Below are 22,757 nucleotides of genomic sequence, written 5' to 3'. Positions count from 1 at the left end.
GCCAAAACAGTCCACAAAGATACTATGAAAATGATTACAGCAACGTACTATGCCAGGAAATAGTTGGCAGTGTAAAGAAAACCCCATGCCTGCTCACATAAAGTCCTGCAGTCATTTTTTGTTTTGGTTCAAAGCTTGTTCATTATCTTAGACTGACCATATAATAAGCCCATGACATCATTTGTTTTCACAAATTCACATTTCTGCTGTTTACGCAAAGCAGATAATAGTATCATTTACAAAAACAAAAATGTTTACCCCATCTTGGGTCATAGTAATCATTTCTCCAGTTACAAATCTTTTTATGCAATGTTTTCCAGTAAAGATATACTCTGGAATATACAGTAGCGAAGTTAAAGTTTATCAAAGTAGAAAAAAATGTCATAAAAAAGTGTAAATGCTTCAGACATTTCATATGTACGAACAAACCAATGTTTTTCACATTTATACTGTAAATTAATAGGCATGATGTTAAAGGACACACATTATTAAATTGATTTGATTAGGAGTTGTGAAAAAAATAAGTTTAATTTAGAAGATTACTTCTTTCAGAATTATTTGAGCAGAATGGATGCATGGATGAATGGATGGATGGATGGATTGATGAATGGAGTTCAATTATTGTTTGAATAGATAGATAGATAGATAGATAGATAGATAGATAGATAGATAGATAGATAGATAGATAGATAGATAGATAGATAGATAGATAGATAGATAGATAGATAGATAGATAGATAGATAGATAGATAGATAGATAAGTAGATAGATAGATAGATAGATAGATAGATAGATAGATAGATAGATAGATAGATAGATAGATAGATAGATAGATAGATAGATAGATAGATAGATAGATAGATAGATAGATAGATAGATAGATAGATAGATAGATAGATAGATAGATAGATAGATAAAAGTTAAAAAACAATGTTCCTCAAAGAAAGATAGGAAGACATTTGGATATTTCACCTTCAACAGTGTGTAACATTATCAAAAGATTAATGAAATCTCATGGAATTTCAGTGCGTAAATGATAAGGTGCAAGCCTAAGCTGAACATGATCTCCACCTCCAGCTGCACTGCATCAACTATCACCATTCCTCTACAAGCAATATCACCACATGTACTCAGGACTACTTGGGCAAAACTTCAAGTACCACAATACATCTGCAAAGGCCAGGAAAAACTGTACTGTGCCAAAAGGAAGCCCTATGTTAACCATGTTCAGAAGTGCTGTTGACTTCTCTGGACTTTGAGGCATCTGGGATGGACCATCACACAATGGAAACATGTTCTGTGGTCAGATGAATCAGTATTTCAGTTATTTCTTTTAAAAGAAATGGACCCCATGTGCTCCAGACCAAAGAAGAGAAGGATCACCCAGACTTGTATTAGCAACAAGTTTAAAATCCAGGGACTGTCATGGTATGGGGTTGTGTCAATGCCCTTGGCAAAGGTAACTTGCACTTCTGTGATGATGGCACCATTTATGCTGAAAAGTACAAAGAGATTTTGGAGCACAATATGCTGCCTTCCTTTCCAGTGACACCCATGCATATTTCAAAAAGACAATACAAAACCACATTCTGCACACATCAATCCAAGGCACTAAAAAAATGTTGAAAAAAAAAATGTATAAGCCTTTATTGACAAGGCTATTCCTTAAAACAGCACCTATGCATTTTTCTCCCATTATCAATGCTGTATTAATGATGATGTTGAGTTGACCTTGTATTCAATATATTATTTTAGTATTGTTTAGATATTTTAAAGAGTCATGAAATGTAGCATTCAAAAGAAACTCCAGACACACATGATCACTGTTTGCCTGATGAAAGGCAGTTGTTTGCCAAATCGCATAGGCCCAGTTTTAAGGAATAGTTTTAAAGAATACAGGCTTTTAAATATTTTTTTCCATATTTTCCGAGTGCCTTGGATTGATTTTTTCTGTTTATTCTGAGGGGTACATTACCCAAAGAACACCGACAAAATTTTTTACGATACCTTTAAGCACTTTTTGTTTGATTTTGCACATTCTGTACACGTTACAAAGTCCTGGGTGTGGAGGAAGAGGATACAGTTACTTGACTGGCCTGCCTGCAGTCCCGACCTGTCTCCAGGTCCATAGACCACAAATTTGAGGTGCATTTTGAAGCACAAAATGCGACAATGAAGACCCTATACTGTTGACCATCTTAAGACTTGTATGCAGAAAGAATGGGACAACATTACACCTAAATTACTTCATCGTTTGCTGTCCCACAATATTGAAATACATGTTTATTTTGAAAAGAGAATCATGAGGAAGACGTTAAATAATGTTTGTCAATTTAAAAATCACTACTTTCTTTTTTTATTTGCATTTTCCATAATTTCCCAACTTTTTTGAATTGGGGTTGTAGTAACTAATACATTAACAGTTAAAGTTATTATATATAAGCATAGTTAACCTGCAATTTACTTCCATGTACTGTACTACGAACGAAGATTACTCAACTGAACTATGCATAGATGAATACAGATTCAATTCTATGGTACCTTTAACCATAACAGGTCAAAAAACAAAACAAGAAAACACAAACAAAACAGCAGCACAAAAAAAAAAAAAAAACATTGACCGGTTTAATGAACATTACTGAAAAATTTTAAAAACACGTTAAGATATCTTTGCGGGTAATTATCACACCACTCCTACCTGTGAGCATTTTGTAGTTATTTTACCGGCTTTACACACATAAACTAATGATGATTGAATGATGGAATAAGCAGTTTGTAGAGCATGTACATTTATGGCTTTGTGTGCGCTGGACTCCAAGAGGGTTTAAGTGTGTTTACAATAGGAATAAATGTGTGTGCTCTATATGTCTGGTATAAAATGCATTCTAACCGTGACTCACCTCCCAAGCTCCACACAAAAATGAAAAATTGAGCCACGAGTGTGTTTCTGGTCAACGTTTTGCAGTCAGATGTAAGTGGGAGCAGGGGGAGAATAATAAACAATAGAGGTCTGAGGTGCCTCATGAGTAAAGCTCCCCTTGGCAGATCTGGGAGGCGCTTTATAAATTAGAAATGAGTCTTGTGGCCAGGTGCACCAACAATAGCTGCCTGAGCTGCTTAGCTGGCAAACCCTGTCCTCCCACACCCCCAACCCTACCGTATTTTCGGGCCCCATCTCTCTTAACACCCCCTCTTCTCAAAATGTGAGGGGTTGGGAAAAGTCTCACGCACTTGTGTCCATCTTAGAAACATCAGGAGGCAGTTCAAAACCCGAGGAAAGCACTACTGGGGGTCATGGATTACAAGTAACTTGAGATGTGTAATCAGATTACTTTTGTAATAAAGTAACTAACAAAGTAACTGGTTGCTTTTAATTTTGCATCCTGAAGTGTGCAATCCTAAAGTTCATCACATTTTGGTGTATGATGCCTTACATATATACATTTATATATACAATGTGTGTATAGCGCTGTGTATTGGCAAGTGCCTCACGATATGACACTTATCACAATACATGGGTCACGATACAATATATCGATACGATACGATATATTTCGATACAATAATTATTTTGATACATTGCAATCGTTTGTGTTAGTATGTGTGTTATGTTATATAGACAACTTGAACTGCACAGTGTGATTGAACATAGAACTCACTGAAATGTATTAAATGCATATTGTTTTTAAACACTTAACTAAAATGTATATGCCACTAAAGTCACATATAAATGAAATAAATAATTTATAAAACTAAAGCAAGTAAAAAAAAAAAATCAAATGCATCAAGTAAACCCAAAACTGGAACACAGTGCTCTAATATGCGGTAAACTATTAGAAATTGACAGTGCGACTAAAATTTTGCGGTGAAAACTGGTCGCACATAGGTAAATTGATGGCATGCGCAAAACATTTTACATGCAACATGCCGGCCAGCTGTGCTGGAACGTCCCATTCCCCCTATGCAGTTTTTAGTAACTCTGCAATGTTAGTTGAGGTAGACGGAAACTTGTAAATGATGTTATCCAGTGTAGTTTGCCTTGAATCAAGAGGTTTCGGTTGAGGTCGCAGTACTGCTATAACGCAATTTCATAGTGTTTCCTGAATATTTTAAGATAGATTTGCAAAGCTTGCAAATGGCATTTTTTTGTCTAATTCAGTACTCTGGTATAGTGTTAAAACCAAAGTGCAGTCACAAGTCAGCTCTAAAAGCTGGAGGTATCTTTATATTTTTCACCATGCTCACGCTTGCTTACTTCTGATACCATAATACTTAGCGTTTTTCTAATAGCGAGTTAGCGACATCTACTGGAGCACAGGAGGAGGTTGTTTGGCACAACTTGAATCGATAGCTACGGTTGGACTATCGATACACTATCGTGAAAGATATTATCACGATAGGTAAATACATCAATGTTTTTGCAAAGCCCTGTGTGTGTATATACTGTATATAATGCTTGTTTTTATATTCAAACAAACAAGCCCAGTCTGGATTTATGAAGTAACACAAAAGTAACGTAACATTACTTTCCCTAAAAAGTAACTATTTATTCAATTTTAAGAAGTAAAAAGGCTGTAATGCACTATTTGAAAAAATAAATAAATAAATTTCCTCAACACTGAAGGAAAGTAACAGAAAATGGCAGGCAAATCTGCTTTTATATGATCACGTTTTTGTTCTCTCAGACCGTAATTTATAAGGCATATATGTAATGTACAATTACTGCACATTTCCCTCAGACTGAAAGCTTTAGCGCGACGTGTTTCAATAAAACACTCGGCTAACCTGTACATTTATGTCTCTGCAGCAATGCTACCATTTTAATTTCCCTGGTCACTTAACACTTCATTACTCAATGTAATGTTTATGGCTAATTTCAAGAGAGTTCAACCCTTAACCTTCGTTCCCTGTCTGGTTTTTGGAAGGCTTACAGGCGAGCATTTTAGGTTATAAATTAGTTTTACATTCATGTTCGCTTTAGGGTCTCGCTATACCCAAAGGGATACAACAATAGCAACACTGAACTTTCAACTGAAACTTCTACTCTGAGGATTTTTTTTTTCTCATGCAAACTGTGCGCCAGTACACAGGAACCTGTTAAATAAAACCTTAGCATTGCCAAATTGCGTCCTTTTTTCCAGCACCAAGAGACTGTCTGCTTTCATATGAGAGCTATAACAAAAAAAAGGAACATTAAAAACAATATAAAACTTATTTTTCCCTATGATGTTACATTTTAAGCATCATTTTATATTAGGATTCAAACAATATATTACAAGTTTATTATTATTATTAGTAACTGACACTGAAAAGTAAAGTCTGATATGTCAATGTGTTATGTTTGTGAAGGCTTCACCACTAATTTATAAATTTAATTCAAAGTTATGGGAAATACACAGAATATAACCCTCAGTGTTATTAGTATTTTGTTCCTATCAAGCAACAAAAAGGTTTTTTACTAGCTAATATTTGTGATAAATAGGAATGATAAGAATATTTGCATTAATATTTATTTAATGAATTAGGAGTAAAATCCCTTTATTTTACTTAAATTACATTATTTACTGTAAAGACTGACAGTTATGCTGGCATTGCAATTTTTATCTTGCCCTGGGTTGTTTGCCTCAATATCATTGTTGCTAATCTGTTCCTCAGTTATAAGTGCCTACATAATTTGATTAAATAAATATGTTACAGTCTTGTTCTAGAAATTTGAATGATACACACTGGGAATATTTAATTTAATTATTTTTTTTTATTTAATTTTATTTTTATAATTTTATTTATTTGTTTTTTTTTTTCGGCTACATCATCAATACCCAACATTTTCACATCTGTTACCGAACTACAGGAATTCAGCCAGGTCAAATGAGTGTGTCGACTTATCAAATATCAGACTTTGTGGAAAGATCAGACCTCCCACATAGTTCCAGAACACGATGTTAGATCAGTCTTGACCACTGCATGAAGATAAGGTGCACTTACAGTTTATATTATACTTTTAAAAAATCACCAAGGCATTTTTCCAACTTTATCGACATTTTTTTAATTGAGAGGTTGCCTGTTATCTATTCCTGGACATTATGAAGCAAATTCCGATGCAAGCAAGAGAGGAGTCAGAGACAAAATGGAGATGTAGGTGACTGTGAGAAGCAAAGGACCCGGATTAAAGGCATTTTACAGAGAGTAATCATAACAAAATATGTTTAAGGAATGTAAACAATTACCTCATGCAAGCACCCCTATCTCTTTTAAGTGTTTAGTTTAAAATTCCTTCAGCCACAAAATTATTGGCAGCAGGAAGATAAAATCGCATAAGACAGGCTAAAGTTTAAAAGCAGAGAAACTAAACATTTAGGAAACATGGCAATTAACATTTGCTTTATCAATATAATTTAAATTTAAGTTTTGTTGCTAGATGTTCAGATGAAGATACTAACTATTCAGGCCTAAATTAGTGAAAGTGGTGCTTGCTTTATGTGATATACAACAATTAGACGGTTTTATTTGTAAGAGTAGTAATCATGTTTTTTGGCTTCTTTGCATAATCACAGTTTTACTACAAATGTCTGATTAATTGTACTAATTAACTAAAGAACATTATAATGTGGTCATGTCATTGGCCCATGAACATTTCCTGCTTGTTCTCATACTATTTCACAACTAAAGCAAGAGGCAATTCAATCATAACTTGATGTTAAAGCAGCTATCATGACATTATTTATCAATATGTGGCACTTTTTGGATTCTCGGAAGATATAAAAATAAAAAATGTAAAACAGGGACTATTGTTTTCGTTAACAACGCTCAAAATGGTGTAGCAAAAAAAAAAAAAAAACAATTAGTGCTTATCAAAAACAAGATGTTTTTTCCCAACAGGTTATGGTTAATTTGAGACAATATAAAATACAAGATTAACAACTTAACTCACAACAGCTGAAGACACAACTTATCAATTGTGCTTACATCTTACTCCTACTCCCAGGGCCGTTTATATCGAAGTTGATATTCAGCCAAACCATGTTGGTGTTTCGTAACATTTTATTTTTACAAGGTGGGTCATTATCCCAACGCTCAACCCCTAACCTGGAGGACCAAGAAATACACACATACACTACAGACAATTTTAGCTTACCCAATTCAACTATACCATGTGTCTTTGGACTTGCGGGGGAAACCGAAGCATCTGGAGAAAACCCACATGAACATGGGGAAAACATGCAAACTCCACACAGAAATGTCAACTGACCCAGCCGGAGCTCAAACCAGCGACTATCTTACTGTGAGGCGACCGCACTATACCCACTGAGCCATTGTGCCCCCTTGCTTACATATATAAAGATTTTTTGATAGTTTTTAAATTGCCAGTAGGTTTTTATCATTCGTTTGTTATAATTAAGTATTTTGGGCATGCCCGGCGCCTGTGATACGATGTACACAAGCCAATAAGATTACTGTCGGTGCTTTAGTCCCGTTCACTGCTTATAATAACAGCTTAATAAATAAACTCTTGCAAATGTTTTGTATTTTAAATGTAAATGGCTTAATAAATTTGCCTAGTTGCCACATATTTCAAAACAACATTTGTCGAAATTAAGGTCCAAAAGCTGTCACTGGGTTGTCACAACTTTTTTTAAAAAGATACACCTTTGTACTTTAGGTATAGGTACTAATAAAGATAAAGTATGGACTGAAAACTGACATTGTGATATTTAGTTTTTCTGCAATACAGTTGAAGTCAGAATTATTACCCCCCTGAATTATTACCCACGTTTAATTTTTTCCCCAATTTCTGTTTAACGAAGGGAAGATTTCCTTAACACATTTCTAAACATAAAAGTTTTAATAACTAATTTCTAATAACTGATGTACTTTATCTTTGCCATAATGACAGTAGGCAGGTTAGGGTAATTAGGCAAGTTATTGTAAAACAATAGTTTGTTCTGTAGACTTTTGAAAAAAAAAATAGCTTGAAAAGGGGCTAATAATTCTGACCTTAAATGTTTGTTTTTTTTAATTAAAAACTGATTTTTTTCTAGCCGAAATAAAACAAATAAGACTTCATTTAGAAGAAAAAATATTATCAGATAAACTGTGAAAATTTCCTTGCTCTGTTAAACATCATTTGGCAAATATTTAAAAAATAAAAACAAAATCAACTCAAAATTCAACTGTATATTGTGATAACAATACAAGTACATAAACGATGACCTAAATGACTCTACTTGAAAAGAATTCATTATTTACATAGTTTATGTACATCAGTGTAAAACATAGGAACCATTTTGTTACCATAGATGAATAAAAAAAGAACAAATATAATAATTTATTGTTTTATGCCTTTCTGTGTACTGAAGAATGGAAAAATAAATTTACTCAAATGTAAAAAAATAAAATAAAATAAAATGAAAAATCTGTATAGTTAAATGCAACCAGTCTTTGTTAAATCTGTAAACTTTTTTCACAGGCAGGCACGTGCACACATAGGGCTCAACCTGTGCAGTGCACATGCCCTTTTTAGTTTTTCTCAATAGCTTTGGCTCAATTCTCAATTTGAATTTTTATTTTTCTAAACAATCAGTTTATATCTCAACAATTAAAATTACATCATTGTTCACTTCAGTGGAATTTCTTATTGATTTAAGCAAATCAATAAGGTACTGTGCGTACCTACCATGAGAGGGTGCGAATTAATGTCGCTTTATTTATTTATTTATTTTTTACATAATTCAAATTGATGATTAAACAGTATACACTACAGTATATTTAAGAATCAAGATAGAATGAGAACAGATAAAGGTGGGCGTTTGTGTGTTTTAAAGTATGTACTTGGATGCATGGGAGATGGGTAAAGAAATCTATTGGCTTTAGTTTTGCTGACGGTTTTTAAACACACTAAAAAATACAATTCAGTTAGCTATTGTTTAAAACAAGGTTCAAAATAAGTAAACTCTTTAAAACAGCTAAACTTAATTAAGACATTTGCCAAAAGGTCTAAAACTAAAGAGACAAATATTGCTCATAAGACCTTTCATTAGCACTTGAGCCAGGGGAACTCCTGGTCCAGCCCATGGCTGTGCAGCCTCCTCGAATGGATCCGCTTTACCATTCAATGTGTTTTAAACAATTTTATCTGACAAACTAGCACAAATAACAATAACAATTTTCAAAAGGTACAAACTTGTACTTACAAGGTCCAAATTATTATCTCAAGGGTACATATTAATACCTAAAAAGTACAAAAACGTTTCCCTTTTAAAATGTTTAAGTATTATTAAATACTTTTGAGGTACCAATATGAACCCTTTAAGTACAAACGTGTATGTGAAAAGGTACCACCCCAATGACAACTCGCGTATCTTTATTTCTGAGAGTGTATTAGTATAGCTGATTAACCATGTGGATGGATGATAACAGCCTTCTGAGCCTACCAGTAGGACGCAGTAGTAGCCCATATAATCGAGTGATAACATTCGAAACGGGTGCTTATTTCTGAGAGTACATTATATTTACACATAATTTTATGGAATTCATTACCATACATACTCAACTTGATGTTGACAGTCATAACTGTAGTAAATCCCACTGAAAGTATGCAAATATGGCTGGTTAAAAACACTAATTGAAAGCAGAAGGTGTTGTCTGACCTTTGGAAAAAAAGAGAAAGAGTTTTAATCATAAGATTGTTTCCTTATAAGGCAAAGCTGCATCCGACTCTTTCCAGGCTTTTGAAGACAGCTGCAGCAACTATGACAGGGATGAAACCACATCTGAAATATATTTTGCAATACTAGATCATTTACTAAAACCATATGTCTGAAGATTGTTTTTGGTATTATTCCTGCATTTTTTATTCTTTTATGTTATTTTTTTCCATCTCTCGATTGAGATACACACCAAAGTAATTTGCTTTTAATTTTTTACCGGTGCTAACAGGAATTTTGCATTTACTGGCATTTCAACAATAGCTCTGTGTTTAAACACCACACCAATCATTCTGAAGTTATAGTTGTCTCACTGATCGATTTAACATCTTAGTTGAATGGATTAGTGAGGTTTATTACCTTAAAATGTGCGTCATTCAGCCAAAATGTTGATTTAAGAAAGAGAAGAGCGCAAGGCTAGATAATGACTTTTAAATTTTCAGAGCGTACAAATGTTAGAGGTTAAAGAATCATTATTAACATTAAAACTTATATCAGAGTGTGTCATTATTAAAACGCAACAACCATGCATTATATTTGGCTGTGTATGTATGATATGAACATACCATCATGCAAGACTAACTCTGTGAAATCAGTCTGACAGCTGAAGCATGTGAGATTTGTCAGCGTTAGTGTTTAATATTATAACCATATTAAAACAAATAAGAAAAGCGTGCCTATGGTTGGAATTCTTCTCAAATCACCACAAAGGTAAAATTGAGCGTAAAAACAACAATTTGCTGTATCTGGCAGCCATGTCTGAGGTTGCAGACAGCTTGATTGACTCTGACAGTCTATTGTACTCATCCATGCAATCGCTTCCAGAGCTAGCTTGTTTTTTTACGTAAAGCAAGGCCCATAAATCATCTGAAACATGGCAGTGAAATTGCAGTTTATTGAACTTGTGCTCATTGTTGATATAAGACTGTTGCAACATGCTTAAAAAAAACATGTAAATTAAAACATACTGACACTGCTACACACACACACACACACACACACACACACACACACACTGACCACTTTATTAGGTACAACTGCTTGTTAATGCAATGTTCTAATCAGCCAATCACATGGCACCAACTCAATGCATTTAGGCATGTAGACATGGTCAGGGCGATCTGCTGCAGAGCATCAGAATGGGGAAGAAAGGTGATTTAAGTGAGTGAACAGGGCATGGTTGTTGTTGCTAGAAGGGGCTGGTTTGAGAATTTCAGAAATTGAAATTTCTGAATCTACTGAGATCTATTGGGATCGATCTACTGGGAATTTTACGCACAACTATCTCTAGGGTTTACAGAGCATGGTCTGAAAAATATCCAGTAAGCGGCCGTTCTGTGGGTGCAAATGCCTTGTTGATGCCAGAGGTCAGAGGAGAATAGCCAGACTGGTTCTAGCTAATAAAAAGGCAGCAGTTACTCAAATAAGCACTCGTTACAACTGAGGAATGCAGAAGAGCATCTCTGAACACACAACACGTCGAACTTTGAGGTGGATAGGCTACAGCAGCAGAAGACCACACCGGGTGACACTCTTGTCAGCTAAGAACAGGACACTGAGGCTACAATTCGCACAGGCCCACCAAAATTGGACAATAGAAGACTGGAAAAATGTTGCCTGGTCTGATGAGTCTCGTTTTCTGCTGCGACATTTGGATGGTAAGGTCAGAACTTGGCGTCAACAACATGAAAGCATGGATCCATTCTGCATTGTATCAATGGTTCAGCCTGGTGGTGTGGTACATCATACATATAAACACACACATTTTGGCTGGCTGGTATATGCTATAACTACATCTAAAATACATATATTGAATACATACATATATTGAAGTAATTTCACCTGATGAAAAGTTTATCTTGGCACTATGGATATGCTCTTTTCTTTGTCAATTTGTCACAATTTGTGTTTTTGTGTTTAACATTTCAGCTGCTACCTGTCATCACTTTACCCTTATTATAAAAAAATCCATTGTACATCAAAGTGAAACTAATTCACAAACAAAAGAAAAACAAAGTAGAAAATAAGTTGGATGTTTCAAATGTGTAAACTGTATTCTTGGATGAATAATACCAACATTGGTAGCCATATTTGAAATGCCTCTTGCATGGCTATTACCAAGTACAGTTCTTATTTCATTGAAATGTATAGGAAAACATTTTTCAAAGCTTTATAAAGCTTACAAACATCTTATATAAAAGTCAATTCTTTTCATTCATTTTCTTTTGACTTAGTTCCTATTTATCAGGGTCAACCCAGTAGAATAAACCGCCAACTTATCCATTTTATGTAACATGCAGCAGATGCACTTCCAGCCACAACAGAGCACTGTGAAATATTCACACATACACACACACACACACACACACACACACACACACACTATGGCCAATTTAGCTTGTTCAATTCACCTTTACTGCATGTCTTTGCACTGTAGGGGAAACTGGAGCACCCGCAAACAAGGTGAGAACATGCAAACTCCCCACAGAAACACCATCTGACCCAACCGAGGCTTAAACCAGTAACCTCCATCATCCGTAAGTGGAAGATGTTTGGAACAACCAGGACTCTTCTTAGAGCTGGCCGGCCATCTAAGCTTAGAGATCGGGGGAGAATGGCCTTAGTCAGGGAGGTGATCAATAACCCAATGGTCACTCTGTCTGAGCTCCAGCCATCTTCTTTGGAGAGAGAAGAATCTTACAGAAGGACAACCATCTGTGCAGCAATTCACTAATCAGGCCTGTATGGTAGAGTGGCCAGACGGAAGACACTCCCCGCTTGGAATCTGCCAAAAGGCACCTGAAGGACTCTCAAAACATAAGAAACAAAATTCTCTGGTCTGATGAAACTAAAATTTAACTCTTTGGAGTGAATGCCAGGTGTTACATTTAGAGAAAACCAGGCACCGCTCATCACCAGGCTAATACCATCGCTACAGTGAAGCATAGTGATGGCAGCATCATGCTCTGGGGATGTTTTTAGCAGAAGGAACTGGAAGAGTTATCAGGATAGAGGGAAAGATGAATGCAGCAATGTACAGAGACATCCTGAATGAAAACCTGCTTCAGAGTGCTCTTGACCTCAGACTGGAGTGACGGTTCATCTTCCAGCAGGACAATGACCTAAAGCACACAGCCAAAATATCAATGGAGTGGCTTCACAACAACTCGGTGAACAGGGGCGGACTGGGACAAAAATTCAGCCCTGGCACTGTGGCCACACCAGCCCACATGACCACACCGACACAGCCCCACCGACAGACACGCACATTAACTACTTATATTGGTGTACAGATAGTGAAATAATATAAGCAGTACCATATATGTAATAGATATTTAAACATTTAATGTATGTGACTGGAAGAAAAACAACCCGTTTATAACAAATTCATACATACAGTAAAACTAAATTAAAATAATTTAAAGTCCGTGTGCTGTCTGTTTACCATTTGTCTGCTATTTATGATAGGAGTAACCTGTGAATGTGTATCACACACACACACCTTTACACACAAATGGACATGCAGCACTACATTCAGCATACTTTTATTCACAAATAACTATACTTGTCATTCTCTGAAGTGTTGTTCTTTATTGCCACGGTCCATAGACTATGTTGGCTTCTCCTTGTCATGTTGACAGTAAACACATTGTCTGATTCTACATCTTCTCATTCATTTTAACTCTTTAACTAATTTATGACTGTATGGCTGTCTGAGATTATACTTGTTCCTCACCCTTGCCTGACTCTTGTTGTGTCCATGCTTCTTGCTGGTCTCTGCAGTCACTGTGTCATCATTATTTGAATCACTGCTTTTGCTAGGCTTGACTCATTCTAGTTTTTAATAAATTTGTGCTTATGAAACAATTATAGGTGAAATAAAGAATAAATACTAACAATTATGGCCTATTCTACAGTTAAGTTCAAATTTAACTATGTAGACTTAACTACATTTTTTTCATGTGTTCACCTCTACTGTAGAATTAACTACTAACCCAAAGTACAGTGTGTAATGTTTTTTTTCTACCTCTACCAAACTCCTCCCTGTCTCTGCTAGGCCTACCGTAGCATATTTTCTAACAGCACTGCTATTGGCAACACCCTAGTTAATAAACACAGTATAGGATGTAAAGATTGCAGCAAAATGTTTTCTTACTGACTGCTCTGAACATTTGAATACCAGGGTTTCTGCAGGTTTATTCAAATCAAATTTAAAACATTTCAAGACCCTTTTAAGACAATTATGAATAAAATTTTAGACTTATACAGGGCTAAACACAAAGGATTTTTTCAAATGGTCTGGTAACTTTGGTAAATAGTTTTTTGTATTAATGGAAGATCATTTAAAGGGGTGTGTTGCTTTATTTTTCCTTCCATGATTAGGGAATTTAATTTGGAGAATTTGCTGAAAATAATGTAACAGCTGTTATAAACTGAATCTCTTTGCAATAAAAACACTGATTTGGCCAGATTGGGTAGCTTTACTTGGATAGAGGGAAATTAAGAACAGTTTAAAATGATTTAAGACCTACAACACAATATTTCAGTGAAGTTAAGACTATTTAAGGCCTAATATTTTGTTTTTTTAAATTTAAGACTTTTTAAGACCCTGCGGAAACCCTGTATACAAATTAATACAATTAAGTAATAACAGTAGCACCGAAATGAATAGAATATAAAGCAAAAATGAAAAAAGCAGCAATATTTGTGTGTACCAGCAGATTTGTACATTTTTAATCCTTCATGATATATAGTTATTTGTGAAATCATGCTGAAGTGTTGCTAGTGCTGCACCTCCATTTGTGTGTAAAGGTGTGTGTGATACACATTAACAGGCTCCTATCATAAGGGTTAATTTATTTTTAAATAGAGCCACAGTGTTAAAATGGCTCACATGAGCTTCTATTTTGAAGTGTTTCTAGCAATCAGTGATCTCGTACCCCTTGTTGATTGTACATGGAAGTGTTTTAGTATCTTTATTTGTATTATTTTTTTTCTGATTCCTTAATTTGTTTATTTTAATTTGTTGTAGACCACACCAACCCACAAGGATACCCAAAGTGATTGCTAGCACTTGCATACTCAGTACTTGTTGGAAACTTTGTGGAAAGAATAGTCAAAATAATTCTGGATAGATTGAATCTCATTTTCCCTGACAATGAGATGATTATGTACTGTAACCTATGCATGTATTTAATGTATTAGTTTAAAGACTAGCTATGTATTCAGAGTTCACAACAAATGCATACAGTACTGTGGCTATAGCTTTAGGTTCTTTTGCATGTTAGAATATATTCCTAGTAGCATACAGCAGTCTGTATACCAGAAATCACGTTATCTGCTGATAATGACATATTAAAACGTGCGGGAGTTCTACGCTAAGCTGACAACTGTTAAACACAATGTAGTCACTGTGTTTAATGCACTGTCACAAACTGTCAGAAGTAGCGTGAATGGCGAGACATTTACTTGGTATGTTTTAGTATAATGACTTAGAAGTACATTTTCTGTTTTCTTACCTCCTCTGCCGCGCTACTGTCCTCCGACGCAGCAGCCGAATGTTCGAGATTATTTCAGTAACTTTATGCATTTGGCAGCGTCTGATTTTAGAGCCCTTTTGCGCTCTTTCTCTGAGCTTTTCGGCACCGCCTATTCTTTTAACGGTACATCTCTGACAATTGGCTTGTGTGGCACTTATTGTTTGTTTTACATTCTTGCTAGATTTTGATTACGTCGCCATCACCTCAGATTGGGTCGGCCCCTCTCAAAACCAGCCGGCCGTTGCCGATTGGACCAAATGCGCAACATTTATTATTATTATTATTATCATCATCATCATAATATCACATCTTGTAAGAGATAAAAGCTTGTAAAAGCATGTAAAAACAATACATATTAAAAAAAAACCAAAAAAAAAAAACCTGACCAGCCCACATTTAAAAAATGGTCCGGCCCTTCTGGCATTTGCCAGAATTGCCAGATGGCCAGTCCGCCCCTGTCGGTGAATGTCCTTGAGTGGCCCAGCCAGAGCCCAGACCTAAATCCTATGAATCATCTCTAGAGAGATCTGAAAATTGCTGTACACTGTCGCTTCCCATCTAACCTGATACAGCTTGAAATGTACTGCAAAGAGGAATGGGCAAAAGTTCCCAAAGACAGGTGTGCCAAGCTTGTGGCATCATATTTAAAATGTGGCTGTAATCAATGGGAAAGGCAAAGACTACTTATGTACATGTGATTTTTCAGATTTTTTATTTTTATAAATTTGCAACGATTTAAAAATATCTTTTTTCACATTGTTATTATAGGGTATTGTGTGTAGAATTTGGAGGAAATCAATGAATTTAATCCATTTTGGAATACAATGAATACTTTCTGAATGCACTGTATATGTAACTATAAAACACAGCACATGGTAACAAATGCACACGCAATTTATATATAATAGTGCATATAATTATTTGCTTGCTGCAACATTGTAACTTCCAGAACTGTTGTGCTCATTAGCAATTGGCTCTTTTAAGGCCGGATTATTTTGCCACATTCTCCACACTTTCTCCCTCTTGTAAGTAACTTGAGTGCATTGTCCTATTATGTGAAATAATACTTGTTTTTTGTAATGGTGTACTACACTTGTCAGGACGTTTTGTTCAAATGAAACACAATAGTTATCTTTATAAGACACTGTAAATGACCACAACATAAATGTTTCATACTGAACCAATGAATAACTAGTTTAATAAAGACTGAAAAAAACACTGCGCGCAAAAGACATGAAGATTTTTATAGTCTTTATTTTATATTTGTGGTAGAATTTTATGTACAAAATGATTGCCAACATAAAAAACGAGAACTGAGGAGCAATGAAACTAATAGTGCTACACCACAAGATAATAATTTTAAAAAGAAATTAAGAGACACCTTATGCAGTGCACACTACGCTTTCTTAAATGATTGGTGACATGCAATTTCAACAAAGCCGTAGGCTAAAATGCCAAGATTAATAAAATCATATTTCACCTGCTTCGCTAACATCACTATGCACTAACATCAGTAGCAAGCTGTAGGATTACATGGAAAAAAATGTAACATTATCTGTTTTGTGGATGTTATGTGATATGCTATCGAGTACTGTTCTTTTATAATCCGTTTACTAGTCAGATAACAGTTTGTTCTACAGTAGATAATATAGTATAGGCCGATGTATACAGAATTCTACTTTTAAAAAACAGATCCCATTATCAACCCAAACTGGCCAATTTAGATGGCTGTATAAATGGCTTTAGCAGTGCAATGAATGTAATGCATATATATCTTATCCATATGTACGAAAAGCAGACCTCTTATTCCTTTCCAGCGTAAACAACTTTGACAACTGATTGCTCAATGGTCACAGTACAGCGCACAGACATTACTATGACCAATGCAAAATAATTCTATCTATTAAATATGGGTACTACTGTAGCAACTTATAATAGAGTTAATATGCCTAAAGTAATGGCTTATATGGTGTATACTTTCAGTGTGTATACAACTTGAGAACATCTTAGGTCCATTTTACACCTGCTATTAAAAGAGCATTCCAATTTTTGATATAAGCTAATTTTACATCACCTACATTGTGAAAATAATCTGTAATTTTACGGTTTATTTCCAGCAGCTGGGGTGCCGGAATAAAAAATAAGAATAATAAAATAACAGGTGTTAAATTACGGAAATTTACCATAAAATAACGGGCATTAAATTACAGAAACTTCCATACATTTACATTTCTGGTAAATTTCTGTAATTCAACCTCTGTTATATTACAGTAGATTTCTGAAATGTAACGGCTGTTTTTTCTTTTTTTCAGCATCCCAGCTGCTAGAAATAAACCGTAAAATTACGATTTTGTTTTTACAGTGTAGTTAAACAGTTGAGCCCTTTAAGCTTAGAATAGATCATTAAATTGGATTGAACCACTAGCATCTTGCTCATAAATGTAAACATTTTTTGAGTTTTGATAAGGTGGCACAGTGGCTCAGTGGTTAGCACAGCAAGATCGCTTGTTCGAGTCTCGGCTGGCATTTTGTTGTGGAGTTTGCATGTTCTCCTTGTGTTTGTGTAAGTTTCCTCCGGGTGCTCCGATTTTCCCAACATTCCAAAGACATGCGGTGAATTGAACAAACTAAATTGGCCATAGTGTACGAGTGTGTCTGAGTGTGTATGGGTGTTTTCCGGTACTGGTTTGCAGCTATTAAAACATCCGTTGTGTAAAATATATGCTGGTGAAGTTGGTGGTTTATTCCGCTGTAGCGACCCCTGATGAATAAAGGGACTAAGTTGAAGGAAATTGAATAAATGAATGATTTTTGAAAGATATTTTTGATTAAATGCTTGATACTTCTGTAGCTACATCATCTACAAAGACGGATGGAAAATACTCTTTCTGGTGTAACGATCAAGGAACTTTGCTGCCATATGATGGCTGAATAAGCAATGCCAGTAAAAATGGTAACAATCAACCATTTAGCTCTAGATGCCATATTATTTTCCCTCAAAAAGTGGAGTGTTCCTTTAAGATGCATTTCTGTTGATTTGATTTCAAGTGGATGACGCTGAATATAGGTGTAAACAAGGTCTAAGATTCACAGCTAATCCACTTCTGAATGTATTCAGAGGTATACTGTATAAAGCTTCTGTCTTTTGTTTTGTTTTCTGCTGTCTTTTTTTTTGCCTTTTACAAGATTATTTTTCCAAAACAATTTTAACTACTTGTAATCCAAATCAACCAAAACACATGTTAAAGAGAGAGCTCACACAAAAAAATGAAAACTCTGCTAGTTTTAAACCTGTTTGACTTTTTGTTTTGTTGAACACAGAATAAGATATTTTCAAGAAAACTGGAAATCTAGAAGCATTGGCTTCTATAGTGTTTGTTTGTCTTATTGTGAAAGTCAATAGTTACATGTTTTCAGCTTTCTTCAAATTATATTATTTTGTGTTCAACAAAATAAAGAAGCTCAAATTTTTGCGGGTGAGTAAATCTGTGCATTTCCATTTTTGTGTGAACTATCCCTTTATTAGCAGGTGTAACTATAGGTTGGAGATTTGTCTTGTTTAAGTGTTTTATTATTTTGATAGAAAAACTAAAAAGAAAAGTCAACAATCAATTGCAGGTGAATTCAGATTTCTTTCACAAGATATTATCAACAGTTATTTGGATATATACAAAAGTGATCAGTTGGTTTTGTTTGAGAGTTTGTCTACGGCCTTATTCGTTATCTTTTCAGTCTTAAATGGCACAAATCCAAGACTAAACACCTCGCGTGTGGTTGATTTATAAAATAGATGAAAAAATTATATAATATATATATGAAAAATAAAACAATTTTTGGGGGGTTGCCTGGATGTGCAAGTTCATAAAGTAAGTGGGAGCTTTGAGAATGTTTACTTGAAGACATTCTCATAGGCAGGGCACTTGTGGCTTTTGAGTTTTTTCATGGTCTTTTTGAACTCTCTGTTGGATTTGTCCCACTTGTGAATCCCGGTGAGAAGGTACTGTTTGTCCACCTTGCGTCCCATGATAAGGTATGTGTTTCGGGTATTGTCCAGCTGTGTGCAGGGGCAATCCGCCCCGTTCTTCAGGTACAGAGTCAGTTTCTTAAGGTCCTTCTTTTTCAAAGTGCCCATCTTTATGGTTCTTTTCTTTTTCTGAAGGGTCACCTTGCGATCCATGTTCTCCCGCTTGACCTCTTGGATCTTGGTCTTAATGGCTGTGGGTAAAGAAAACAGAGAATCAGTTCTGATGTTATCTTCTCTGCCAGGCAAAGAGGTGACCAAATATGATCTCATCTTGCCAGTAAATATTAGTTTTTTGCATTTCTTCAAATAATATCGCTTGTGTTTAGTGGCATAAAGACATGGAGATTTTGAGCTGCCTGGAAAAGCCCCCACAGTTTTTTTTCTAAACAGTGCTCCCATCTACTGCATCAAACGTCCCTGAAACGTGTGTTGTATTCTGGACTGCGTAGAGCTTTCCCATTTACAATAAGTCATCTAATCCCTCAGGCCATGCGCTGGGTTCAAAGAGGCCAAGAAGGGTTTGGGTTGCAAAAGGGGTATCGCTGGCAGTTCCCAAACGTCCAAGGCCATAAAAGAGAGATTAGACTGCTAAGTAATGCAAGGGGGCAAAAAGAGAGATGAAGGAATGGAGGAAAAAAATGAGGAGAAGGTGTAATTAATATCAGGCCTGTCTTCTTTGCCAATGGTCTCAGGGCAAAGCCATTGTGATACTGGTCTCTCTGTCATGAACTCTGTCAAGTTCAAGAGAAAGCATCGATGTCTATGCAAACCAAAACCACTCTCAGGGCCGTATTCGTTTTCCCAGGGGGTAAGAATGTCCCAAATTGCAGCTTCGCTGCCCTCTGCCCCTCTAGACGTAACTGGATACTAGGTTTTGTTCTTTTGAATACCTCTCTTATAAGCTTAAGGCAATTAGTCAAAGGTCAGAATTTTTCTAGATGGATTTATTGGCTGCAGATGAAATGGTCCTCATTCAAATTTTACTCCACTCAAATGAATCATATGTTTATCAAACACCAAAAGTAACCAGAAATGCACTGGTAAATCTGGTTGATCAGCCAATAATTATTCAGCCAAATTATGACTCGTTAATTTCAGCAATATTGCTGACTATATGAAAATTGTCATATGATTTATGAACAATACAGTTTGTAAAGTAAGATTTTCTGTCTTTTAGTAGACATATTATTCACCTTCTTCTTTCCGTACGTGCGGGCGCAGCCATTTGAATCTTTGTGGCTCGAGACTTCCGATCTCATTCACTTTTAAACTGTAAAAACAGCTTGTTATGCAGCTTGATGTTGCATTTTCGTATCATATGATTCTGCTTTGTTTGTTTGATTCAGTTTATTATTCCTAGTCATTTCTCCCAAAGGTGACTTAATTGGAAGTTCTAAAACAATCGCATTGAAGAATAAGGTCAATATGAGAGACTTGCCTTAATTACCAAAAAAGTGGATCTAATTAGATTTGCATTGTAAACATTAAATAAAAGTGAAAAAATATTTAATTTTTTTATTTCATATATTAGGTTCTCAAAATCATTTCGCATAAATCCCCAGATTTTTAATTAATTGTTTTAAATTATTTAATTAATTCTAAGCAAAAATAGTAAACAATGTCTGCAGACTTTGTCTGACCCTACTCATAACCAGGCCCGCTCGGAATCTGCGCACGCCCATAGCTTAGCCTATCATTGAGTCTATTTATTAACTTGTGTAAATGTGTGTAAATTTAATTTTTTTCGCTTTTTAAATCAATTTCAGTAATATTATTAACTAATATGAAAATGTATATATGATTTATTTACAATACGATTTGTAAAGTAATATTTTCTGTCTTTTAGGAGATATATTATATGAAAGACTTGCTTTGTTTGCCAATGTATAAGTGGATCTAATTGAATTTGCATTGTAAACATTAAATAACAGTTAATTATTAATTATTTCATGCATTAAGTTTTTAAGCACAATACTCTCAAAATCATTCCGCATAAATCTGCAGATTATCTACAAAATTTTGTGCAGAAAAAGCAAAGAAAATCCACAGATTCTGTGTGGCCCCACTCATAACCAATAAATATATTGTTATCACTTTTATTTTTATGATGCCTAAATAAAGTGAAAGTGGAAGTGAAGTGAAAAATAAATCACCAAAACTGAAATCTATAAACTTTAAAATGTTAGAAGGGTATTAAGGCATCCATGATCATTATATTGAACAGTGTGGAAATGCTAATTGTTTTGAAGATCTGCTAAAGATTTTTTTAACTAGATATATTATAGTGTGAGAGGACTGTACATGTAATTTAAATGCAAAAACAGTAGAAATGAACAATTAAATCCAAAAATGTACACTTTTGACAGGTTTTGTGGTGCAGGGTCACATATTGGTCAATATTTGATATTGATATACTTTGTAAGCTCAAATATTGCTTCAAACTGTCTCTATAATCCAAGATTTGAGAAAACTATTGTTAAAATCTACGCAAATACAATGTGTGTACTTGCTGCACAGTGTTTGAACTGTAAGACTTACAGATCTTACTTGAAGAAGCTCTATCTTGACCACTCATTTGACCAATGAACCCCTGGTTTAATCTTACTTCACATTCTTAGATTTGTTTTAATCTGTCTGATCTCTCAGTAAACTCTCTTTAACCTGTTAATCTTAGTCCTTAACCTTTCCTTCGCACGAGTCAGCTCAACGGTGGTCCTGCCAGCCTGAAACTCCAATATGCCATTTTCCCCCTAGTTCTGGGTTAAAACACGCAGAGCGTAACTTCTTATCATTTCCAGCAGTTTAACGTCAGCGACCCAGCAGTGAACTTCAGGCACTCTGCCACCTAAAGAAGAATTTGGTCCAATTAGCAGGCCGATTCCAAAGACCCGTGGAAATGAGCAGACATCTGTACTGAGATTTACTGCTAATTATGCTTTAAAAACCTGATCATTCTCCACTGGCTGTCAGTAAGCAGACCACAGTGAAACTAAATCCTCCCCGTATCCTGTTGAACCTTGACTTAAAATATCCTCAGCAGCCTGAAGCACAAAAATTATAATGCTCAGTCATTGCCTTTTAAGTCTGGAGAGTCACACTTCACACTTTAAGAGGACTGTAATTCAAAGAGTTACACAAAGAGAAGTGTTTTAGTCCTCAACCCATAACCTCATATGTCACACCTTCTCACTTCTAATGGCTCCTGCAGAAATAAGCCAGAGTCTTCCCAGTATTATAAGTGCACATGGAAGGGATTACGGCTTGATCTGAAGTCTATAAAGGGGCTTAGCGTTTGATGAAATTATCGAAAAAAAGGGTCTGCAGGTTAAAGAATTATCAAGTCTTCATCTTACTTCAAATCCCACTTTAAATCCACCGTGAACTTCTTTTGCACCTTGTGTTTGTGAATGTAATCCTTACAAATGCAGAAATATTGCTACAGTCGAATACTTTCAGATGTGGCTTTACGGCTAATATGTGTAATGCCAC

General features: G+C 35.3%; 2 protein-coding genes across 14 annotated transcripts in view; both read right to left on the bottom strand.

The window, feature by feature from the left end:
• Nucleotides 1-22,757, bottom strand: part of zmat4a (zinc finger, matrin-type 4a) — a 259,922-nt gene that overhangs the window by 191,040 nt on the left and 46,125 nt on the right. The gene's annotated exons all lie outside the window — the stretch shown is intronic.
• Nucleotides 16,483-22,757, bottom strand: part of sfrp1a (secreted frizzled-related protein 1a) — a 52,024-nt gene continuing 45,749 nt past the window's right edge. For 5 of the 6 annotated variants that reach the window (XM_073950069.1, XM_073950070.1, XM_073950068.1 and 2 more), the window contains one exon: nucleotides 16,483-19,459. In XM_073950069.1, the coding sequence (XP_073806170.1) occupies nucleotides 19,134-19,459 (326 nt within the window). In that variant the 3' untranslated portion in view covers nucleotides 16,483-19,133. The remainder of the gene's footprint in view (nucleotides 19,460-22,757) is intronic. The other variant, NM_205585.2, reaches the window with a different exon arrangement.

This window comes from Danio rerio, chromosome 5, assembly GCF_049306965.1.
Source record: "Danio rerio strain Tuebingen ecotype United States chromosome 5, GRCz12tu, whole genome shotgun sequence".
In the NCBI taxonomy this organism is placed as follows: Eukaryota; Metazoa; Chordata; class Actinopteri; order Cypriniformes; family Danionidae; genus Danio; species Danio rerio.
This window is presented reverse-complemented; position numbering and strand designations above follow the sequence as displayed.